We start from the raw sequence: 25,122 nt of genomic DNA on the forward strand, positions 1-25,122 counted from the left end.
GGTACATGCATGTGTATACCATGCAGATGAATTTGTAAGTAAAAGTGAAGCTTTACAAGTCTCCAGAGTCTTGGCCTGATGAGAAAGAAAGCGACAGACTGGAAGCAGATGCTGACAAATAAAAAACTAACTAGCAATGCCGCCTCAGAGTCATCCACATAAAAGCCTCTGTGCTAGTTATTATCCCACAGATAAGTGGCCAGGAGGGCTGCAGGGAAAGTAAGAACTAGTGAGTGTGCACATGTGTGTGATTACAAGAGAGTAAGCTCCTGTTCTAAATACCATTTTCTTCAAAAGAGTACCTGGTGAGGAAATAAAAACACATTCTGATCCAGAGCTCCTGTATCCAATAAACAAAGCCACGTTTCATGTGTTGTAAATGAACAAGAGCGAGACCCAGAGGGTGAAAAAGGGCCAAACTCACATGAAGCACTGCACTGCCACAGATCAGGAAGACCGTCTTTCTTTTCATCATTTTTATAGCCCAGTCTAGCTTCCTGAATTACTCACACTCAACTCACTTCCCCATTGGCAAGTACTGCCAATGACACACACACACACATACACATACACACACACATACACACACACACACCAGCCAGCCCCGATGGCCTATGTCTTAGCCTACCTCTTCCGAGCTCATGGGAGGTCAAACCAACTTAACCAACTGACTCTGTAACACGCTGTCATTCTGAACTAAAATGTCCATTTGAAACTCTAAATTTCAACTGATAATACTCAAACTGCACTTTATTTTGACATAGAGTCATTTTGATTGACATGCCGTTCACAGAGTGTAGGCTTTTTAAAAGACCAGCTCTGAAAGCGCTGCCAGTATGGAATACACATGCTAATAAAAATGAAAATAACTTTTCAGTAACAACTGCTTTTTGACACTACATCAAATAATACAGTGCACACAAACATTTTATGGTTTAAAAGCGTAACCATAGAAATGGTGCTACTGAAGGTTGGAAACTGTAATTGAACTATATTGTGTGAATGTTTTAATCCAATACAAACCTTCCTAACTACAGGACACTATACAGATAGGAAACCATTTTATTGTGGGTCAATTACCAATTGGAACACAACTGACAGTCTGTCTGCATTTATCTTATATTTTATTTTGGCAGTGATCACAGAATCAGATTATTATTGGAGAAGACGCTGGAGGCAAGAACATAAGCCGTCATCAAGTCCCCTTCACTGTTTATCTGGGTGAAACCCAGCTGCAAAGAACGCGTACAGTGAATTCAACACAGACATGCTTTATCCAGAAACTGGTGGGATTAATGATAACACGGAAAGCAAAACCAGCAAGGGCATTAGATGGAAGGCGCTGATTGACAAGTAAAGCAAGATAATAAATACTGGAAAGGATCTGCTAAAACAATAAACAAACATTTCCATTCCCTTTATGTGGATATTTAGGGAAATTACACTTTTAATTATTAAGTATGTATTAATGGGGGAAGTTGCCAATGAGACAATAATTGCTTTGAAAAATGCTCCTTTTATTTCTTTGCTGAGCTGCTTTAAGTCCTCTGCTGCAAAAAATGATCCTCAAACATGTCTTATCGCAGCCCAAAGGTCTTTCAAACCATACACAGCTCCTGGTGGTTTCAGTAATTTGATCCCTATCTTTGGCAAAAGGTGTGAGAATCAGTGACATGACCCGCTGAAAGTTGTTTCTTTGGAATGAAACCTGCATAAATCCGGTTTGAGAAAAACAGAGCGTGTCGAGGAAACTAAACAATGCCTCTCTTTGTCATTGGCTTCCCTGAATTTTTCCAGGTTCCCCTTCACTGTACAGTACCTCCTCCACTCGCTGCCTGTGGTTGTTATATTTAATTTAGTGACCTGGTGCTGCTGCTTACAGCTGCCAAAAGAGTACACTCCAGTCCTTATTTCATCCCCACACACCGGCTCATTCTCTGCACAATGTAACTACCAGGTGTGGGATGCTTCCCTGCATCACTTCACCTGCCCTCTCCCTTTTTCTTATGAATTACACATTCATTACCTAGGTCTCTACATGCCCTGCAAAAATGTCTGGGGCGTGTAATTGGAGCAACCAATCCCTAAGCGTTCAAAGCCTTATGAGTTGATTAGAAACAAATTTATGTTGCGATGATAACCTTCATTTAAAATACAGTAACATGCCGTATAGGCAATCCATTCCAATTTAGCTTCAACAATCTAAAGTGTTAAGGATACAGTCAAATCAAAAATGTAGCTCCACCAGTGGACAATCAAGCTTATACATTCTGAAACATGACATTACGTAAGATGCATCAATTGATGTATGCTGATATATTACATGTGATTAGGGGTGCAACTTTTTGTTGTTAATCATTATAGGAGTAGTTTTTGGTTGGGATCTTACTTTTCAACCGACTTAGGGTTTAATCTAGCCTATAAAATGTCAGAAAGAAGAACAAGTCCATTAAAATTACCAAGACGCAAAGCTATTACATTTACAATCATAGAACAAAGAGATAACGCACAACCTTCACATTTAAGAAGCTGGAACCAGAGAATATTTGACATTTTTGCATGAATATGACTCAAACATGCAGATCTCTGATTAATTATTTCATTCATTGTGTCAGCTCAAAGTGTAACAAATAGATGAATAAACAAATTGCAACACTTTGCAACAACATTTATTTTGACAGAGTGTGGGAGTAAACAGACTGGACCGTCTGGTCAGCTGGAGAAGAGGAATGCTGCATCAAGAATTTCAAAATGTGTTGATGCCTTATAGGGCTCCATTTGTGACAAAATTAGGTTGACATGCTTACTGTCTATGTGCCAATGCCTATGTCTATGTCTACTGTCTATGTCCATGTGTCAATGTGCCAATGTGCCAATGTCTCTGTCTATGTGCCAATGTGCCAATGTCTATGTCTATGTGTCAATGTGAAAAGGTCTATGCTTACTGTTTGTGTACGTCTGTCTATCTATGATAATTGCTCATATGACAAAACATTTGTCCGTCTCAACTCAATTTACTCCTGAAGTGTTGCAGATTATTTTCAAACACCTTGCCACAGTAACAAGAGCAATCAGAATATCAGGAAAGTTGGCTAAACAGAATCTGGGTTTGTTTTAAAGGGCTACAGTATAGGTTAATTATAATATAATAATAGCAGTATTGATAATAAATCTAATGGCAAAAAAGTTTTCTATCTGACAGCAATGTGATGTGAACTGCATGGCCAAACATTTCAATGACAAACTCTTTGTTTATGTCAATCAGGAAGTATTAAACGGCCTTGCTCATTCCTCGTGGGCAAATAACCACAGGAATATGAGGAATGCTGTGAGAACAATGTTGCTGCTATTGCAATTCATCAGTGGCCACAGTGTAAACTATTTTATAGAGCCCACTTGGATGGCAAGGCAGTTCTTCATATACACAGGGTGCGTTCAACTGCCCAGAGGAAGCTTACTAGTTTCATAAAGACAGTCTGTCTATTTTGGTAGGCTACCTATAACCCACCCACAGAGGAAATTGAATAATCAGTATTAGTGGCAGGTGACGAGGTCCAAGCCAGTGTGTGAAACAATGCTTCTTTCAGCACTCACCAGCCACAGATCAGATCAAATGTACATATGTCCATGGTGGTGTTCCAAACCTTTTTTTTGGAAGCCAAAACATCAGATTGGGTGTCTTTCTATCCGGCTCTGGCAACATGCAAATTACTGTAATGCAGCCAACATCTGTATGTCCCAATTTGGTGTATAGAACAAAAAAACGTATCATTAAAAACGGTTGCATTAGATGTAAAGTCATTCTCATAAAGATGCATTGTCAGCGAGGACATGGAGACACTCGGGAAGTGAGCAGTTTGTGTTTTTGACACAAAGTTAGAGGAAAAAAAAAACTCGTTTTACCTTTGTGCTTCTCCATTCCTGAGCTGTTTCACTTTCGTGTCCCTTGCTTTTCTCCTCTCATAAAAACAAACAATCCCAAAAGTTTGCGGACAAGTCGCTCCTTCCGTCGCTTTTCAGCAATAGCCGCTGAGTGGCTGGCTGCTGGCTTCAGACCAGACACACTGAGGTCTGAGGGAACAACAGCGCTCGTCTTCCTAATCTAGTTTGGCCGCACCTCCCCTCGTATCAGCATCCACACTGCAGCTCGCTCATCCTCTTCTATGGAATTAAGGGACCTCCAGGTGTCCTTCAGAGACTCCCGTGGGTCCCATAACAAAGCGTTGAAGAGTTTTCACTTTTCCCTAGGAAGTCTATCTACTGTTGTTATCTTCTAATCAGGTTCAATTTTATTATTTTCCTGCTATGAATCAACCCTTACATCTTGGTTAAAAACACATCTGTTATTGATGATACTAAATAATTGCGCGATTTCTGTGAGATGTAAAGATTAGCCCTATTTTGCATTTAAATTGTCATAACACAGTTCTCCGCAAATCAGGGGTATATAATCAGACAGAAACAGGAAATGGTGTCTGATTGAGGACAACACTTTGTACATGGTAGGCTATAGATATCATTATCCATGTACAGTTATGGCTCGTGCAGCCTATGGCCTGTCTTCTTTCACGCACCTCCGAGGGGGATTTTAGGTGGATGTAACGCAGAGAAACGCAACATGCTCCAGAAGATGATTAGAGCGCATGGCGTGCATTCATGGGTTTAAAGCCCCCACTTGGCTGAGGTTTTCTGTTTTAACATAGGGTATACAGGGCGCAGGCGCAATCAATGCAACTACACGGATGAGTAGTAAAAGTCCACTTGGTCACGGTTAGTTACTGTTGCACCAGTCACACCCAACATTGACTGAAGCTAGAAAAAAATCAAGTGGTAGTTCTGTGATGTCACCTGAAGCTGGTTAATGATAGACTATCTATAATATAATGGCAGCAGACAGGATACTTTATTATGCATTCTGACAGGTGACATAGCCTACAGGTGACTTTTTAAAGCACATGTCTGTTAGATTCCAAGTGACCCTCTTTAAGGCCTTGGTAAGGATATGCGATTGATTGATCACATCATGTCTAAGCGTCAAGGTTTGTTACATAAGAGTGATAATTTTTAAGATAGCTAGTGTTGCTGCATTTGAAAAAGAATCATATTATAAACAGTTTGACAGATTGGATGGCTATACTAGAAATTGGGGAAAGTACCTGAGCTTTCTTGGAGGGCTGCTAGAAAGCTTTGTGCTGGGGAAAGACATGTATGATGGGCTTATAGGTGTGGTCATTTATACATATGTTGATTTGGTTTACGGCTTATTGTCTATTTTGTTAGTATTTTGTTGGATAGTCTTGGATATTGTTGGTGCTGTGTCAGGGGGGTCATGTTGCAAATTGTATTTTTTGTATGTAAAAAAGAAAGAAAAATAACTGTCAATAACAAAAAAGTGACTTTTTTGTCATGAAAGAGGGTTCAGTTTTTCAACATCTTACATATTCATCCATCCTCCTGTTTTGTTTTCTACAGTCAGGGTCCCAGGGTGCTGCGGCTCCTAGCTCAATGGTCAGAACTGGCACCCTGAAGAAGTCACCAGCCATCAGGGTCAGATAAGCCAAGATCCAAACTCAACACAGCAGAGGCTGAGATCAGAAATGAAGACTTCCCTGATGTACAGTATTGTGAGTGCTTGCTGCTGAAATTTTGCACAAAAATTGTGACAAATGGAGGTTCTTCCCTGGATCATTAATACATCCAAATGCAAATCTTGCCTTTCTCGTCTCATGCGTTTAATGAGGAATTATCATAAATAGTAAATTTACCAGAGGTGATGTTGCTTTGTCCTTCTCTCTGTGCCAAGGTTTAAAGATCTCTGAAAAGACTATCGAACTCATGCTATTTAAAAAACCAAACATCTACTGCTAGTTTTTAGCGGCATCGCTAATTTTCAATAATGCACTCTTCTGACAACCCTATGAGAATCTCAGTCCTTTCCCATGACTAGTTTGTCTGAACTTCAGAGAAGGTCTTGTTCAAATCTAGTGCTATGTATTTTCCCAGCTTTGATTTCAACTTGTACTGCCACAACCCAGTTTCTCCAAAGATACAAACATCGCCACTGGGGGACCCTTATTGATACAATTTAATTTATGAGCATTGATGTTAATGTATTTGCAGTGTACTGTATGTGTGTGCCTCTGCGTGTGAATATGAGCTACAAAAGCCGCATACTACTCTGGACATTTTCTCATGTGAAATTACAATGATGTGAGTCAAACTAAACTCAATGGGATTTGTGTGTTGTTATGATTTTTCCCTATGTAGTAGCTTATACTTGGTACTTGAAAATGGATGACACACAGAAACCATTGTGTGGATCAACAATACAACAATTTATAAAAAAACTTAAGTAATAAGAGTATTCTTAAGTTAATTGATAGCCATCGAAGCCAGTAGTGCAAGCCTGCTCTGGATTCTTTGTAAAGGTCTCAAAGATGCATTATGAATAATCATCCTAAGGTCCTCATACTTCACACACCTTTTCAGCTAAATGTATCTGTATCAGTATTTGTTTTCAGGATGCTAAGCTGCCTCAAAAAGTTGGCACAGCTAGTTTTTCAATCTGAAGAAATGCTTGATTTTGTGTCTTCATTTATTGTAACAAATGCTAATACCATATGTATTAAACACAGTGTGCGTCAAACTACTTTCCAAGGCTAAGCATTAACTTCCTTGCTCAATAATTTTGTTTTTGTTTTCAGTTGAACAAATATTTTCACCTTCAACAATTTACAATAAGTATTCAGTTCTTAACCTTGGAAGTGTGTTTATTAGTCTGAATTTCTGTTCAGACTTCACAGGTCAGTTAAAAGCCAAGGCCGGATGTCACAGTTTTCTTTTTACACTTTATCGCATAGCTTTGAGTGAATGGTGAAAGTGTGAATGTGAGTCAGGCATGATGTCTCAGCATGAGTGCAATACAAGGGTGGTCAAGCTTTTGTCTGTCTTTCCACAGCAGAAGAACTGTCTTTTTTAATCCAGCAGAGGAATTCTTATTGTGTAGCAGACCTTTGGAAGGCCCTGGCTTTACAGGTGTTTCCAGGTCTTGAACATTCAGATTTGAATGATTTTCCGTCATCATGCTTGCCTATGTGTGTGAGGTATGTATGTGTAGGTGTTTCTGAGGGGGTCAGACCCACTTGAACTTTACTAGATTACATTTTTGAGTCAGAGGTGCAACTGCAGAGAGGGTTTCCTCCTCTATTATGCTATGGATTGGAGCACAAAGAGCATTCCTCAGCTGTGAATCAGAGGACAAGGGTCACTGACTCTACTTTAAATTAACACTGGACCCTCTTTGATTCAGGGGCCTTTCTCATGTTTGCACACACATACACAGACACATAATGCACCACCAAAACCCTGAAAAGAGACCCCCATTTATTGAGGTATTTTCATCTAATCTAGTCTAAACCATGAGCCCCCTCTTACTGTTACGTCTGGGAATTTCCAAAGAAAGTTGAATCCACTGACTCTGCTGTACCTCCCTGTTGTTTTAAGAACATTTAGACCAAGTATGCAGAGGGCACTGGCTTTAGACACACTACACCACGTAGAGATGGTGCTTGTTTCCCCGCACCACCGAGGTACGTGCACCTGACTAAACGTCGAGAGGCTCTCCCGTGGCTTAAGTAGAAGAGTATTAAGTCATAGCGCCATTATATTGTTTTTAGTTCAGTGTGCTCAGGTTCATGGTAACCTCTGTGGAAAATAAACACAGGTTGTTCAGGTTTCAAAGTGTGTGAGGATGACTCGTTAAAATATCAAGGTGATACTTGGTGTATACAGCTTCTTGGGTTTTGTTTGGGGAACACAAAGAGAGAGAGAGTTTAGAAGTTTAATGTCCTAACCGTCATGTCTTAAATAAGATCTAGAAGAGGAAAGGTATTTAGATGATGTAAATGTAACGTGCCCAAAATACACTTGTTGCTTTACTTGTTTGTAACTACTACTGTGTTAAAGTTATTTTTTCTTAAACATTTATCAAGTCTGTCAAACAGGATGTATGCAGCACATATCCATTGACTTTTGAAGTACAGTATGGTTCAATACTATCTGTCTATCTGTCTCTATAAATATCACAAACCTTAAGATAACTTTTAGAGCTGATTATTTCCAGACAAAGACTTCCAGCTATGGAACAGAAAAGTCTCTCAGCAGATTAACTGTGGGTGACATGACAACAGGTCACACCGTGTGTCACAGAGCCCTAGCAGTTGTTCCATTAGTTGTTTAACTGTGTCTGGAAAGCAGCTACATCGTCTAGATCATCTTCAGCTAATTGAGCAACTGTTTTAAATTTACAAAAGAAGCTAAGCTGTACAAATTACATTAATTTAGTGTAATAATGTAAACTATCCCTTTAAATCATCAATTCTTTTTACAGTTTTCTGTCTTTCACCCCATGCTGTTTTCCTTACACTTCATCCTATATGGTCTGTGTTGGCTCATAACATAACTGTGCTGCCATTTTCGTCTCTCTCAAGAGACCTGTATCTCAATAAATGATTTACTGTAAATAAAGAGGGAATAAACAATCAAACACAAAAATCCCTTCTAGTACGCTATAAATTTTGCTATTAGATGGAAATTCTTGACATGATTTATTGCCAGGGTGGAACATTGTTTTGGCATAACTTTTGCATAGATATGGAAAAAAAATGTGGTTATAGTCAAAGGCCTTTTCCTGAGAAAAGATTTCAACACGTTACAGAAAAAGCAGAGGTGTAAATAGTACAAACAACAATTGCATAATTCCATTTGTTGCTTCCGTTTCAGGGACTGTCTCCCAAGTTATGGCTTCCTGTGACACTTGGATACAACAGAGCCATCACTAATGTTATTAGTAACCTCTGTGCATGAATACAAACTGTGACAGTCTGAACAAAAACTTCTGGTCAGTTTCACCTGCTCTATTCTTCCAGCCATAACGTTCCCCACTGTCTTGCATTTGTGGCTCCATGCCTGTATGTTGCTGTGTAACATTGCCACCTGCAGGTGTTGATGTAGAAGTGTGGACAGCTTAAGATAAATTCATCCTTTTAACTAACCAATAATGAAAAGTGAAGAGTATTAATGTTGACATTGTGCGTACTTAAAAGTTATTGATGGCTTTTCTGTCATGTTGAGTAAAAACTGATCTATTATGTGAAAATGCAGTAGAATAATTAAGGCTTTTTTTTCATTCCCAACACTGTGCCGTGGTCCATCTGCCATTGAATCGGAAGCATGATAGACACAAACAGAAGCATATCTCACATTTCTCTGCTGCTTTATGTCAAAGCCCCAATCTGTCAGACTCCTCAGCTTGGCAGCTGACAGCAGGCAGCACCCTGACAAGACTCATCTCAAACAAAGATATAGGTGATCTCTCAGAGAGATGTACTGCATCTGATACAGCCACAATAGAGTCTCCTCAAACAAAGGAAGGGTAGGAGACTTTATTAAAAAGTGCCTGTCCTTCCTTGACCTGATTTATTTTCCTCCAACCATTAGTGTCAGTTATTGAAATTTCCTGAGATGTGCTAGGACCTTAAGTAGGATAAAAACATGATTTTACCAGACAAATTTAAATGGAAATCTCATACAATTCAAATGCAAATGCAGTTCAGCCTCTCTGCTTTGGTTAAGTTCAAGGCAATTGTAGCTGTGAAAATTACCTCTTTGGAACCCAACCAAAACTTTAGACATCTTTATTAATATATTATCATTATTATTTGTTGACCATTTTTACCATCCAAACCATCATCTTCCTGTTACAGAGTTCAATGATATAACATTAAGAGCCATGAATATAAAAGAAATATGACTGTAAGATATTAACAGGTTCTTATTTTGTTTATTAATTTCTTTCATTTAATAGCATAACAGGTGTGATCTTTTTTTTTTACTGTTTGGCTGGACTGACAACCCGGAATGTTTTTGACCGACAACTGCAAAAAGTGTCTTAAACAACCGAGTCCATTTCTAATATTTTGTCTGCATATTGGCTAATGTATTGTTTTAACAGGTTATAGGTTAAATATTTGCAATATACCACCTACTGCTACTTTTCATATATTGGTAATAGGCTGTACATTTTAACAATAGACGCTAAATCAGTGTTGTTTATTTGCACAGGCTGAAATCAAACTAATTATATGAACTAAAATGAATGGAAATTGATGTGCAGGAGGAGGAAAAAGCTGGTCTTATTGATTACTTACACCGAGCGTAAAATCATAAAAAAATAAAAAATGGTTACATCTTCCTTAAAGTCTGTATGACTTTAAGGAAGATGTAACCAGATGAGTCAATTCCATTACCACTGTAACTTACCTTATCAAAAAATAAGTGCTCTTTCTGCTTATGAGATTTTTTTCCATTTCAAGATAAAAGTACAAGAACACGATGTCGCCAACTGTTTGGAGTGTATTGGAGTGGATATCTTTGACCTGACAAACTTGTAAATGCCGCATAGAATAATTTGGTGGCTTTTTGGTTTTTGACACTGTACCTTTAATTAAAACCCGTTTCCAGTACGCATGCGCATGCTGTGTTTAGTTTTCTCCAACCTGATGAACTGCCTGGTGTCGCTGCGCTAGCAAATCCATCGCTGCCAGTTCTAGTGATGTTTTGAGAGTAACAGAGGGGCCTTTCCCCACTGGAATACAAGAAGACGCCACGAAAAACTCTGCTGTCAATGAAGTCTACGTTTGAAGGTGCCTAAATTGCTGTGGGAATAGACCAGTAGGATCAACAACAGTTCAAAGTATTTGCTCAATGCCCCCAGTCGGCAAGAGGTTTCCAGTTCCCACATCACATCCATGTTGACTGCGGCAGCCTTCGCACCAGGTCCAGGGCTACAAACACCACAACCCCTTTGTTCGTCTGTGGCAAAGATTCAGCTAAATTGCAGTGGTTTGTGGAAGGACCATCGCATGTTAAAATGTACATCCTTGTTTCAGTCTGAAGGATTGTTTACGCGTTAAAATGGCTGCTGAAATGGTATTTGGAAGAGAGGGGTCTTGAATCAGTGCTGTAACGTTACTATACCTAGCAGAGGCCAAACTACAAATAAGCTACATATGCTAACAAATGATGTATTGGCTAGTTACAGTTTTCAGCAAGTTAGCTGCTTAATTAGCTTTAATCGATGGTCGGCTTTTTTGGTAGGTTCCTTCAACAAGAGGTAGGGTGAAGGGAATTCCTCCCACTTCAAATCTATGCATGCGGTTAAACAAGCAGCCTTTATTAACACTTTGGTAACATTACATTTTCTTAGCCGTTTTGCTTTTGTAAACACAGGCGTAGCTAAGCCTTATAGTGAGTATGCATAACACTCGACCAACATGCAGGACTTCTTTGTTATAATTAAAACAGCCTGAATAGCCGAGGCTTTCTCCAGCAGGCCCCGGTCTTTTACTCGGCTTGGTCGTCCTGGCAGAAAAATGGATCCTGGGGGGAAATGTAAGACTGAACTCCTTCTTTTTGGACCCAAATTAGTCACCAACAGCGACCTGCGGGGTATCAACAGATACTTGGTGGTCTATGTTTTGTTTTACTTTGTACTGTTCACTCACGCCTCCCCGGCGAAACCGTGTGACAAGAATTGCCTATCTGGAAAATGTATCAACGGATCCTGCATCTGTGATCGTGGATGGGTTGGAGACCAGTGCCAGCATTGCCAAGGGAGGTTCAAGTAAGCGGCCATGCACTAGCTACATCTTATTTAATCAGTGACCAACATCGGATTGATGCTGTGTCTTTGTTTTACATATTCTCATCATATTTAGATCTAAAAATCACCGGAGTCACCTAAAGTAACTGACTGTTTTCCATTACACAACAGCGTTGGTAGAGATTATTGGTACTCAGCAAACAGACCTGAGTGCACCTAGTTTTTGGGGAGATGGGTGGCTGTCTCACATGTCAAAGACAAACCCCCTTTACTCACTTACATCCTCAATAACCAGCCGAACTGTTGTTCAAAACATAACTTTGTTTTTTAAGGCGCTAGCACCCTCAACAGACCAGTTGAGCTCAACACTGTTGCTGTCGACTAGCAGTCCCAAACTACAACATGTTTTCTTTATTACCACAAGAGGCGAAGAAAAGCAGCAAATCTTCACAGTTAAGAAACTGGAACAATGTTTTAACGTTGAATTAAACAATTAGCCCAACAAAGTTGCAGATTAGATGTTGGTGGATTGACTAATTGCTTCAACTAATCTTTGGTGAAAATTTCTCACTTTGCCTGTAGCCTCCCTCAGTCCTTTTAGTTAGTTGTTTGGGATTTATCCCTGTTCCCTGGAGATATAGGCATGTATTATTACCCACATGTCCGATGTTGATGATTAAAGGAATGAGTGCAGTTATCTTGCACAATCCAATCTGCACATGTGAGCATGGACCGGAAAACCAAGTCTCTAACATGTACGGTTATTTTGCTTTACGGCCTGATGCGTTTGCACATAAAATCCATAAAGAAATAAATTGCTTTTGTCAGAGAAACAAGCCTACAGTTGCTTTGAGGAGACATCTGCAACTAATTTTGCAAATGCCTCGCAGCCTATATGGTGATTATGTCTATTGTTCCTAAACTGGAAGAAGATAGGTGCTTATCAGCACAGGTAAAGGCCATGTCAACCCCTCGATAGGTGTTCTATCACGACGAGTTAAGGATTGTGTGTACATATTGTAGTAGTTAGGAGAAAGAAGGAAAATAATGGAAAGTGACTGATGAAAAACATCAAACTGCTTCATAATGATAATCTTAAGTGTGTCACTTGACAGGGACATCTAATGGCTTTTCCGTACACCTGAAGTGCACTCTGGTACAGAAGTACTTTGATCACAGTAATTACCGTTGCTCCTGATGTGTGTCTGAGGTTTTGAATGGGTTGTCATTAGGCATGTTGACAGGGAATAAATACCCATCAACTAAAGACAAACTACTGAAATGTGAGAATTTAACTGTTAGCTTCTCTGTAGTCAGTGGAATGCAGGCCCGCACTCTGGTTAATGCGTGATCAATTACACATTGCTGTAAAAACATGTCGTAGCTTCCCTCATAACAAGTGTGCAAGCGTATCTTAAAAGTTTAACACAGCATCGCAGATACATTTTCTTGTTTATGATAGGTTATATTGTTTGATTTCAAATGGAGAAGGACCTAATTTCACAGTGGCGTGGACGGAGGAAACATCTATTCTTGAAACGTTCAGGGACTGTACAGGATAATATTTCCCTGGGAAGTCCAAGGGGCGCCATAAAACATTTATTCATTCTTGGATGTCTACATGGCTCTAACCCATTGCTGGTTGCATGGAGCTGGGTGTTTATATCAATCAATAGACTTTGCATAAAGACTATTAATCTTAGACCTCAAGCATATCTATTATAATACACACTTTCCTGATGTGAAAAATACAAAATACAAAACAATGTTTGACACAAAAACGTATCAAGATCATGCCTTACGGTATGCATGCTTCATCACTTTGCATCGGTATTAAATAGAACTGTCTTTAGGCCAATATCCTTCAAAACCTCTGATTCTAAAGTAATGTTTTACTTGTACACCTCATGTTATGCATCCCAAAAAAACTGACAGGGACATAAAAAGGGAATATTTGTGAAGCTTTCAAAGTCAGAAATAAAGAAACCAGGAATCTGTCTTTCTGTGATATCAAGGCCTGAACGGTATCAACCAACAGATACTCATTTTGTGGATTCATGAAGTAATGAGTTTTATCAAAATACAATCAGGAAAAAAGCATCGCTGTGTGGGGAAACTACTTTTGGATAATCTGTCTCCTCATCGCAATCGTTCTGTGGGTGAGATACCTACACATTTCTTGTAAAATGGGACAGTGATGAATGTCCATTTAGAAGTAATTTATCATTGTGACACATTACTGTGAAGAATACTTTGTTGAAAATTATTTCCGGTGTCAGACTTGAGGCAACGCCAGAACGGAGCAGAGGAACCTTTTTAAGAGACCGATGATTGAATCTTTTGGTTGACAGAGATTGACCTTGGGCTCACTGACAGTTTTATGGCTTCTTATCTTGAATCTTTGACACTAAAGTTGGACACATAGGTTCATGTTATAGAAGACTTTGCACCAGGACAACAGAGCTGCCTTAGACAAGGTGTTTCACGAGAAAATGCAACTTTTGTTCTCTCAAAATACTTTATGAATTTGAGTTTTAACATCGTAATGTCTGTTCCATGCTGCTGGAACTACAAAAGACACCTAGTAAATCAGTCTGACGACTGATGGGGTGTCAGGTTGCTGTAGGGCTGCTTTAGGGACATGACAACGATTGTCATTTCTAATGCCAATGTGAGGATGATTATAAGATGTAATATATACTTAGGCTCATCTACCTACTCCCCATTTTTTCTAACATTAGCTAACTGTTAAAAAGCAGTGTCCAATTTATGAAATGCTGTTTCGAAAAGAAAAGATTCCAAACAACAACATATAAACATTTGCTTTTTAATTCATGTACTTGAGGTCTCAGACAGGCAACACAACAAACTAGATGATGAATTGTGGTTAAATATGCTCTTGTTTCCTCTACTTTAATGTCTTTGACTTAAACTGCTACTTTCTTAGCTGCCAAAAAATCCAGACCAGCGAGAAAATACAGTTAATGTGTATCCCAATAATGACGTGTATACCAATCCATGGAACAACCATAAGAATAATTGTTTTGTTTTTTTTAGATTAAAATGTATTTCAGGCACTTGACTTTACACATTCTACACAAGGCAAGATATTCCTGTGCTAACTGTACAGCCTCTGTGATCTTTCAGGTTGACGGAGCCCTCAGGATACCTCACCGATGGTCCAATGAACTACAAGTACAAAACAAAGTGCACCTGGCTCATTGAGGGCTAGTAAGTATTCTTGTAAATAGGTATGTTTTACTGCAGCTGAGCATGCACGGCCAAATTTAATAATGCAGCGTAAACTGACTGATTTAATTAAACAAAGGTCAGCATCTCCGTTAAGAGAGTGTACTTTTGTTGCTTACACAGTGTCATGTAAAGCAGCCATCTGTAGCATTTTAAAGGGTTCTAAGTGTTTGTCTGTTTAGCAGGCTTTGACTGGTACATTTTAATCACCAATCTTACAGAGAGTAAGAATCTCTGTACCAGCTGATGCTTTAACTTGTCATGGCAACCACGGCCACTGCGATGACGGAGATGTTTGGAAACATTATTGCCAGGAAGAAAAGGGAGGCCAGCCTTTCATTCTGGGAAAAACCACATATGAATCCTGCAGTGACCTGGAAAACAAATGTGTATGTTGTTCAAATGTCCATCCTTGAAACCTAAAACATTATTTCATCCTTTGCTCTGCAGTCCAAATGCAGTTCTCCGGTTAAGATTTAACCACTTTGCCACAGAATGTAGTTGGGACCATATGTACGTCTATGACGGAGACTCGATATATGCCCCTCTGGTTGCTGTTTTCAGGTAAGAAACTCCAAAGGGAAAGAATGGATTGACAATTTAGGGTTAATACATAAATATGTTTTGGTTAGAACAGGAGCGAGATGTGATTTTCAGGCTGTTTATTTTCCCTTCACTTAATGTAGCATGGATCTGGTTATCTTGGTTTAGCAGAATTATTGGTTTGTAACTGTAACTTAGAAGTGGTGTGAGATGTGATTGTGAGAAAATGATGCCAGTGAGTTTTCTGCATGTCTCCACAGTGGCCTCATCGTGCCAGAGATACGAGGAAATGAGACGGTTCCTGAGGTTGAGACAACTTCAGGCTATGCACTACTACACTTTTTCAGCGATGCTGCATACAACCTGACAGGATTTGAAATATTTTACTCGTAAGTTATAAAGGCTCTACAGTTGAACATAAACTACAGGCAAAGCATGACATATACAAACCTCATATTGTTTATATTTTTAGATTTGGATTTCTGACCAGGAAGCAATTCTGCTCAGCTTGTGTTTTTCAGGCCATTACCTGTGTTGGAGACATTTTTCAAGTTTTAATTGATGCGTCTAATTTATTGTAAACTACAGTGGTGCATTTAATTCTCCTAGCTAGTTGATGGATGGTAACATGTTTCTGCATCCCTCATTTCAGCAAAAAAAAGGCTGGTACAAGTGCTTTTCTGCTGGACTAAAACCCACAGCAACAATCACTATTAATGAACAGTGACCTGCTTGATAGTTTTTCATTTATTACTAATCGTTTTATCCGCCGCTTCTTTGCCAAACGCTAGATGATACTCATTAATCCTCCTCAGTCTCCAAGTAAAGGTCTGCGAGTGGCCTAAAGAGCACATAGTGTTTGGCTAAATGAAAACATCCTTCTGTCTAGGATCAACTCCTGTCCCAATAACTGCTCTGGCCATGGGAAGTGCACCCCTGGTAACTCAGCCGCCAGCAGAGTGTACTGTGAATGTGACAAGTACTGGAAAGGCGAGGCCTGCGACATCCCGTACTGCAGGAACAACTGCGGCAGCCCCGACCACGGCTACTGTGACCTCACTGGGGAGAAGTTGTGCGTCTGCAATGACAGCTGGCAAGGTAAAAGTCAGCTCTGTCTAAACCCAACAGATGTTTTCAAACTTTCAGATCACAAAGAATTGGCTTAAACAAAACCAAGTTGCTCTGGCATTACATGTTTATGGTATCTGCTATTTCACTGTCAGCATACACTTTCAGCATTGACACATAGTAGAAAAATCTTCGAATCATTGCACCACATTCAAAACATTGAATGATGAATCATATTCAACACACTTCTGCAATCACAGGTTGTAAAAGGCTGTTGCTCCTCCCATATCTGCTGTGGCGACCATGTTGGAAGATGTAATGAAGACACTGTATTAGCAGACAAGTGTGCACAGCTGTGTTGTTTTGTGTCATAAAGCTGATTGGTACCGTTTTGATAAGCCCTGTGACACTGTGTTATTATGTAGCCTCCAGCTGAAGGGAACCAAATGCTTTCACGTGATGAAACTTGAAAGAATCATTAGCAAAAGCATGTGCTTTTTCAGCACGGCCTTCATTCACAGTTGAACATATTCACACCTCCCTGTCTGTCATGTTCAGTTAAGGAGAGGCTGTCGGTATATTCGTCCTGCGCATAATCCTGATGTACGAGGATTTACGACACTGTACGATCTGTTCCACAGTAGCGGTCTGACATTAGCCTATGCTTTTGTTTGGGTTTGAGAGAGGCATGTTTGCCATTTCACTAAGTAGTCAGATGCTGCTGGAAAATACCATCCTTAAAAGAGAGTCAGCATCAGATAAATGTAGTTCTTTGTCTTAAAATAGTGCAGCTATGAGCTATCAGCTGTTATTTCCCCCTGTCTCTTAGGCCCAGACTGCTCTCTAACTGTACCTTCCACTGAGTCCTTCTGGGTTCTACCAAGCGTCAAGCCGTTTGGCACATCACTCGGCAGAGCTTCCCATAAGGCTGTGGTGCAAGAAAAGGTCATGTGGGTGGTGGGCGGATACACCTTCAACTACAGCTCCTTCCAGATGATTCTCAAGTAAGTTCTAAAGTATAGATTTTTCCATAAGCAAAATGTCTGTTTATTTGTTTTTAAATTTAAATTTTTTTTTAACAATAACCGGTGTTCGGTATATTGTCCAGTCCACTGCATCCTCAGATTAAGTCCTGATCATGCCGTTACTTTGAATACTCACAGAGCAAAACTAGTAAAGGAGGAAGTGCGGAAAAGTTTGTGGCTTCTCAGAATACTAACTGTCACACAAATCATTTGAGAAAACCTAACCCAGTGTTAGGACCACCTGTTTTTCTTTGAAAAACTGGCAAGTGTGGGAGTTAATCTTTCATTGGTATGCTTTGTGAAAGTATAGGTGGTGATTTACTTGAGAAATTGAGAATTTAGTATTTAGTTTACTTTGATGACGCGTCCAGATAAAATGCAGACTGGCCGACTTCTGTGCTGAGTCATGTCCTGGCTCAGATCTGAATCGCCTGGACATGCGCTCTCCATCTGATCCATCTGTTTATTCAACATCAGGTGATGTCTATCCTGGGCTCCAAAAGTATTTTTAGTTAATTACCAATGTGTAATGACAGGGTGTTCTATTGTAAATGCCTACAAACATGAATTCTCCTCTGTTTATAAGTGTGCAAAACCACTGGCTAAACAAAAGTTCTTTTTGTGAACGGAAGCGGTACCTTTGACATGAAGGAAACCGCTTCCTTTTGTGATTGAATCAGTTGATCATGTAAAATTAGATTTCTGTGTCATGGTGGGACAAACTACACTTGTGTAGTGTTAAATAAATCTCTTTCATGTTCAGCACCATGTCATGCATTAAAGTGTAATGTTCTATTGCTTTGCTCTGCAGCTACAACCTGGAGAGTGGCATCTGGAACACAGTTCCCATCAATAGTGGCCCTGTGCCAAGATACGGCCACTCACTTGCTGCCTACCAGGTAAACACACATTCACATAGGCCTCATCCTCTCTGGGTACGGATGGAATTTAAGATACGTTAACAAGAGGGAGGGAGAATTAGATGGGGAGAAAGAGCAATAAAAGTTTGCTCGCACAAAAAGGAAACCGCAGCTGTCCCATTCAAATGGAAATTGCTCATTTTCAGTATAATCATGTCATCTTTAAATAAGTATATGTCTTAACATACAAGCTTAGATACATGTTTTCTTTCTAATGACCATATGTTCATGATTACTAAAAAGAGAATTAGTAATGTCTGCCACATTATGGTTTTTCAACTTGAACAAACTTTATGGCGATATAAACTGAAAAGTAGAGGAAGGAATTAAACCAAACAGGCTTGTTTGAAAGGTCCATCTATCCACATGTTTTGACACACTTCAGCTTTTCCTTTCACTTTTATTACTTTGTGCATCAGCTTCTTTGCATGCTTGTATAAACACTCAACACTCGTTTTCACAGGATGATATATATATGTTTGGTGGTAAACTGGAGGCGGGCTGGGCAAACGTGACAGACGAGCTGTGGGTGTTCAACATGCCAAGTCGGACGTGGCAGCGGAGAAACCCCGTGGTTGGCCCACCGGCCCAGATTTACGCTGTGGAGGGTCACTCGGCCCACTGCGTCTTGCTAGAGGAGGGCGAGGCCATTATGCTGGTGATTTTTGGCTACTCCCCCATCTACAGCTACGTCAGCAACGTTCAGGAGTATAGCCTGAGTGAGTCACATCTCAAAAAGACTGCTTGTTTCTCATTCTATGAGCTGTATATATTTTATATCCTATCCCCAACTCATGACATCTTTGACATATAAATTAAAACCTATAAAATATGAAGTTCACACCAAAATGTCATTTTTTTTTTACTACAATAAAAGATTCAAGTTAGATTTTTACTACAATAAAAGATTCATGTATATATGTGTTTTTGTCAGTGTCCAACACGTGGCTGGTGCCTGAGACCAAAGGTGCCGTTCCCCAGGGAGGTTACGGCCATAGCAGCACGTATGACAGTGCCAGTGGTAGTGTGTATATTCATGGAGGTTATAAGGCACTGCCTGCCAACAAGTATGGCCTTGTTGATGACCTTTACCGCTATGAGGTTAACACCCGGACATGGTAAATCCACACACACTCATTATGCATTCACGTCAGTGAATGCAAATCTGCTTTTTTACATGTTTTTTTCATTACTCTTGTCCTTGACACACTTGTCATGCATATGTTCTAGGTTCATTTTGAGAGAGAGCAGCTTTCCACGATACTTGCACTCAGCTGTGCTCCTCAGCGGCACCTTGCTCATCTTCGGTGGCAACACACACAACGACACATCACTCAGCAACGGGGCCAAGTGTTTCTCTGCTGACTTCCTTGCTTATGACATCGGTAGGACTTGTGTTATTCTCAACTTTATGCGACCATTTGAATGGTGACCTCTCCAGTGGTGTTATTAGCAACTTGAATAATGTTTGTCAAAAACCTTCTTATGTCATAAGCACAAAGACAAACTAGATGTTTACATATGGTTTTGTGTTTTCCTCAGCTTGTGATGAGTGGAGGCTCCTGCCTAAACCAGACCTGCACAGGGATGCCAACCGCTTTGGTCACTCTGCTGTGGTCAGCAATGGGTGAGTCTCATTTATGGAATCAGCAGTCAGAGTAAAGCACACTGGACAGACGCTACCAGTTTTTAGTACATTAATCTTGTGGCTGCTTGTTAAGCAAGGTCACAACATAACATAAAATTACATCTGACTGCCTTTCACAATTATCATTACAATTGTTGCACTTTTTGCAGAAGGAATTTTTACCTTTCTGAAGAGGTTAAGAAAACGAATTAGATCAATCAAGTTTATTTCTATTTTGATCCTACTTGTTTAAACTCTATTCTCACGTTTTCTTTGCCAGGTCCATGTATTTGTTTGGGGGCTTCTCTGGCGTGCTGCTCAACGATGTGCTTGTTTACCGACCCCCCAGCTGCCAGGCCTTCCTGGCAGAGGAAGGGTGTGTAAAGGCTGGGCCGGGGGTGCGCTGCATCTGGAGTACAGGCCGCTGTCTTCCCTGGGAACCCAGCATGGTTAATGGAAGCCTCACTCCTGCCTCATTCTGCCCCCCTAAACCTGGTGAGAAATTCACCACCTTTTGCGGTTTAACTTTTCTCTCTTTTGCAGAGTGAATGCTTCCTATCTGCTCTTCCACACTTACAACACTAACATTTAGGCTCTTTGCTATTCTAAAGGACTAATGAATGCACTTTTGGTTTTAGCTCTGACTAGTAATAATTAACCTTTCATGACTTCAACAGAAAGCTCTTCCTTTTAGGTTATTGACTATTTTCATGCGTATTTTACACTCAATACTGCCATTTGCTGTCCATCTCCCTATATGTTTTTAGTCACAGTGGACGAGCGGTGCTACCGGTTCTCAGACTGTGCCAGCTGTACAGCCAACACCAACGGGTGCCAGTGGTGTGATGACAAGAAATGCATCTCTGCCTCCAGCAACTGTACCTCTGTGAGTCCTCCAACAGGGGGCATTGGAGCACTTCTGGTCTTCTGAAACACACACACACACACACACACACACACACACTTGTGTTTGCAAGCTTGGAATATTGGTCATATTCACTGTTAATTGCGGTTATTCAGGTTCAATGATAATTCAGGTTATTATGGTTTCTCTGTTTATGAAGAATATATACTGTCCACATGTTTTACATTTTAGTTAAATCTATTGCATAGTAGTTTAAACAGGACTGTGTTTTAGCCGTGAAAGATATTTACTCTCATGAGCTCTCTCAACAGTTCCATACTTTTTGGATCTATCGTAAATTGAAAACTATTCTCAACCATCCTTCTGTGTTTTCCATTCTCTTCTATTCTCTTTTCTGTAGAACGTGAGAAACTTCACGGAGTGTCCAATGCGGAACGAGCATGTGTGCAGCAAGCTTGCCAACTGCAAGAGCTGCTCGCTGAATCTCAACTGTCAGTGGGACCAGAATCAGTCAGAGTGCCACGCTTTGCCTGGTAGGATAGACATTGGGCCCCCAACACACATTTTCACATGCACATACACTTATTGAAGGCGTTGGACTTACACACTTGCACGAGAAGATGTCCAGGTTTATTCTTTTTTATTGTTGTTGTTGTGTAAGTGTAACATTCAGACCTGAAGCCAATATTTAAACTTATAATCATTAAACCTTGCTATTAGGATTTGTACACTGTATTGTACATCGGACTTTAACACAGCATCTGCTATTTGCAGAGATGTACTTTCAAGGTGTCATCCTGATGTTGTTTGTCAGGCTTGGCAGTTTATTTCCTTTACCTCCCCCTTCCAAACGTTGACTGGCTTAATCTGAAGAATTGTTGCTGTCACTATATCCACTATATTTTTCAGTTTGTAAAAACTTGTCGCCCAAGGGCATGTTGCAGCAGTGGGAGTTTTAAATCATATATGTGTTTGTGTGTATTTCTGATGCCTGAAGGGGAGTCTCGGCACAATTCGCACACTATGCGTCCGCAGGTACTTGTACCATAGACAGTTAAAGAATTGGATCAACAGATCCTGTTGCTCTGGATGGAGACCAGTGAAGGATATTAGAAGCAATTTTCCGGTGAGTGCTGAGCATTACTGCGCGGCATCCAACAGAGCTTGACAACGTAGATGTGACGTGGGCAACCTGTCTGAAAGTTGTACATCTTCTGGTAGCTGTGCCAAGAGAAATTGCAATCATTCCCAATTTTGCAGAGTTAGAGAGCATATGTATGTGCAAGGAGATAACATAGGCAAAGGCTAATTATTGCTAACTAGCATGCTAGTTAACATTAGTAATTAAACCTAAACAGCTAATTTAAGTCCAAACTGCCTGCGAGCTTCTCCTGACAATAAGGTGATTTGTTGACTATGCGACAGAAAGTCATGGCATTGTTGTGTTTCTTTAGTAATAAACAATGGACAACTATATTCTTTACATGCTTCAGATGTGAAGTTATTTGCTGTCAAAGTGACAAAAAGAAGAATGGTGGTCAATGGAATACTAACGGCGGGGGATTGCTTCGTAGCACTAAAATGGCGCCATAGGAGCTACGCTTAGACAGGAGAGGCTTACACCCTTGATTTGCACACACATTTAAATGAGCACTCACCATATTTTTAAGAGAAGCTTTAATTAACAGGCTTTCTCTAAGGCAAACAAGTGCAGATTACACATGAACACACAAACACACACACACAAACAAAGTCCTAAACCAGTAGTCTGCTGTGGTTTGGAAGGAAGCAGATAGTCATAAACACAGATTGCAGGAAGTCTTCTTTTTTTTTCTTGAAGAATTGTGTTGAGCAGTATTTAACTAATTATTAAAAGTGTAATTGAATTTAAAGCTTAAATAAATAAATAATTATTATATATATATATATATATATATATATATATATATATATATATATATATATATATATATATATATATATATATATATATATATATAGGAGATATATATATATATATTATGCATTTCCTTTATTTTCATGACTATTTACATTGTAGATTATCACTGAAGGCATCAAAACTATGAATGAACACGTGGAATTATGTACTTAACAAAAAAGTGTGAAATAACTGAAAATATGTCTTGTATTCAAGTTTCTTCAAAGTAGTCACTAGAATATATGACATAGAAGACATATAAGACAAGCCTCTTTTGTCAACCAAAAATCTCTAAAAAACTCTAAAAAAAAACTTTGTACACAACCTCCTTAGCACCAAATGGGTAAAATGTCAAATTAGTTTCATATGTAAAAGCTAGAAGAGAGTTAACTAATATTTTTTACTAACATCTAACATGTCTTGGCACATGACTTAAACATCAACTTATCATACTCTTTCTTTTTTTCCCAGCCCAGCAGTGCAGTGAGGGATGGAGCCAGGTGGGGGAGGCGTGTCTGAGGATCAACTCCAGCCGCGAGAGTTATGACAATGCCCAACACTACTGCAAGAACCTCAATGGAAACATTGCCTCACTCACCACCTCCAAACAAGTTGACTTTGTGCTTGAGGAACTAAAGAAGCTCCAGCAACAAGACAAGGTAAATATAAAAGCCTGCAGTAAATATGGTATATCAAATTCAATCTGAAATATTTTCAGCTATCTTCAGACACCGGGTGATTGGGTATGCCGCTTACAACTTGGTGTTTAACTGACAGATGACAGCAAAGATTATTTGTGTGTAACTGATGAGTTATGCATTCTGAGATGATTTTCTCCTGATCAGTTTTGTAGTTTCTTCCTGATTGCGGCCCTTCTTTTAGCATGTGTAATTCATGTCTTTAAACCATTTTTCATCACATTGTTTTCCATTTAGCTGTGCCACAGTCTGTATGGTTTGTTTTTGACTATGATGCAGTTGCAAGTAGAAATCAATGCTCGGCTTTACACTGTCAAAGTTTCTTCTTTCTGCTTTAAAGAACACACCAGGCCAACATGACTCACTGTCTGTAGAAACAATCATAAGCATAGCCTTGCTTTTAGTTTTCACTTTGGTCAGAGTATAACTTCAAAAATCCTCTGCTTTTATAAAATGCATTTTAAATATTCAAATTGATTCTTAATATGCACAAATATATCAACACAATAAGGGAAATTGGTGATACAAATTCAAAATGTGTGTAAGTTTGTGGCATTTGTCCCTTCTTCGAGTTTTAAATGTTTGAGCTACAAGGCTCCAAATGCTTTAGACCCCTACTATGCTGCACCTTGAGATTTCCAGTATGCCCAGCAGTACAGTTGAGAATGGCTCATAAAATATAACTCATAAATTACGGTTTGTTCATAGAAAGAAATATAAATTGTCTTAACATCATAATTAAAGTCTCTTCATCTTTAATGGAAAACACTCACCTTTTCATCTCGCCACAGCTACACAGCTGTCTGGCGCTGAGAGAAAATTGTGGAGACTAATGATGATTTTAGTTTGGTCATGCCTGCTGTATTCATGAGGATATCATTTGCTGTCAGTCTGCTGGAGTTGAAACTCGTGTGTTTGTTTCAAACAGAACCTTGACATGCCATTTCATCATTTCCCCATTACTTTACGAGTTGAATCCTGAAGGCAAATAAGTATTTATATCTGTGAAATTATTTTCTGTAGACTTTTGATGGCATTCTTGGTTCCCATGAGTAAATGCAGTTGCTGTTTTTTTTCTTAAATAGCAAGATGGAGCAGAAAGGAGAGACAGAGTTGCGATATGTTATCCTACATTTGAATACCCAGTGACTCGTCTGGCCTTTATGTGTTAAGCCTTTTTCCGTGTTCCCACAGCGGCTGTCTCCCTGGGTGGGCCTGAGAAAAATCAACGTGTCGTACTGGGGTTGGGAGGACATGTCTCCCTTCACCAACGGCAGCCTGCGCTGGCTGCCCGGTGAGCCCAGTGACTCTGGTTTCTGTGCCTACCTGGAGGAGCCTCAGGTGTCAGGCCTAAGGGCCAATCCATGCACTGCCACTGCCCATGGCCTCATCTGTGAAAAAGCTACCGGTAACACACGCTCACATGCTTGCATGCGTATAATACACGGATATGATCTACCTGTTTGGAAACATTGCAACATTACATAGGAATTGCCCTTTTATTTGAAAATGACTCATTATCCTTT

General features: G+C 39.7%; 2 protein-coding genes across 2 annotated transcripts in view; one reads left to right on the forward strand and one right to left on the reverse strand.

Annotated features, from left to right (window-relative positions):
* afap1l2 (actin filament associated protein 1-like 2) overlaps positions 1-4,119 on the reverse strand; it is a 34,618-nt gene extending 30,499 nt beyond the window's left edge. Inside the window, 1 exon segment of the mRNA XM_034860348.1 lies at positions 3,904-4,119. Coding sequence (XP_034716239.1) covers positions 3,904-3,919 — 16 coding nt within the window. The 5' untranslated portion in view covers positions 3,920-4,119.
* Positions 4,120-10,543: 6,424 nt separating this feature from the next.
* Positions 10,544-25,122, forward strand: part of atrnl1b (attractin-like 1b) — a 58,748-nt gene continuing 44,169 nt past the window's right edge. Inside the window, exons 1-16 of the mRNA XM_034860175.1 lie at positions 10,544-11,683; positions 14,810-14,893; positions 15,362-15,475; positions 15,715-15,843; positions 16,344-16,552; positions 17,352-17,526; positions 18,359-18,446; positions 18,931-19,186; positions 19,402-19,585; positions 19,698-19,852; positions 20,010-20,094; positions 20,375-20,589; positions 20,862-20,980; positions 21,360-21,492; positions 23,370-23,557; positions 24,791-25,004. Of these exons, the coding sequence (XP_034716066.1) occupies positions 11,433-11,683; positions 14,810-14,893; positions 15,362-15,475; positions 15,715-15,843; positions 16,344-16,552; positions 17,352-17,526; positions 18,359-18,446; positions 18,931-19,186; positions 19,402-19,585; positions 19,698-19,852; positions 20,010-20,094; positions 20,375-20,589; positions 20,862-20,980; positions 21,360-21,492; positions 23,370-23,557; positions 24,791-25,004 (2,599 nt within the window). The 5' untranslated portion in view covers positions 10,544-11,432. The remainder of the gene's footprint in view (positions 11,684-14,809; positions 14,894-15,361; positions 15,476-15,714; positions 15,844-16,343; positions 16,553-17,351; positions 17,527-18,358; positions 18,447-18,930; positions 19,187-19,401; positions 19,586-19,697; positions 19,853-20,009; positions 20,095-20,374; positions 20,590-20,861; positions 20,981-21,359; positions 21,493-23,369; positions 23,558-24,790; positions 25,005-25,122) is intronic.

This window comes from Etheostoma cragini, chromosome 21, assembly GCF_013103735.1.
Source record: "Etheostoma cragini isolate CJK2018 chromosome 21, CSU_Ecrag_1.0, whole genome shotgun sequence".
NCBI classification, from domain to species: domain Eukaryota; kingdom Metazoa; phylum Chordata; class Actinopteri; order Perciformes; family Percidae; genus Etheostoma; species Etheostoma cragini.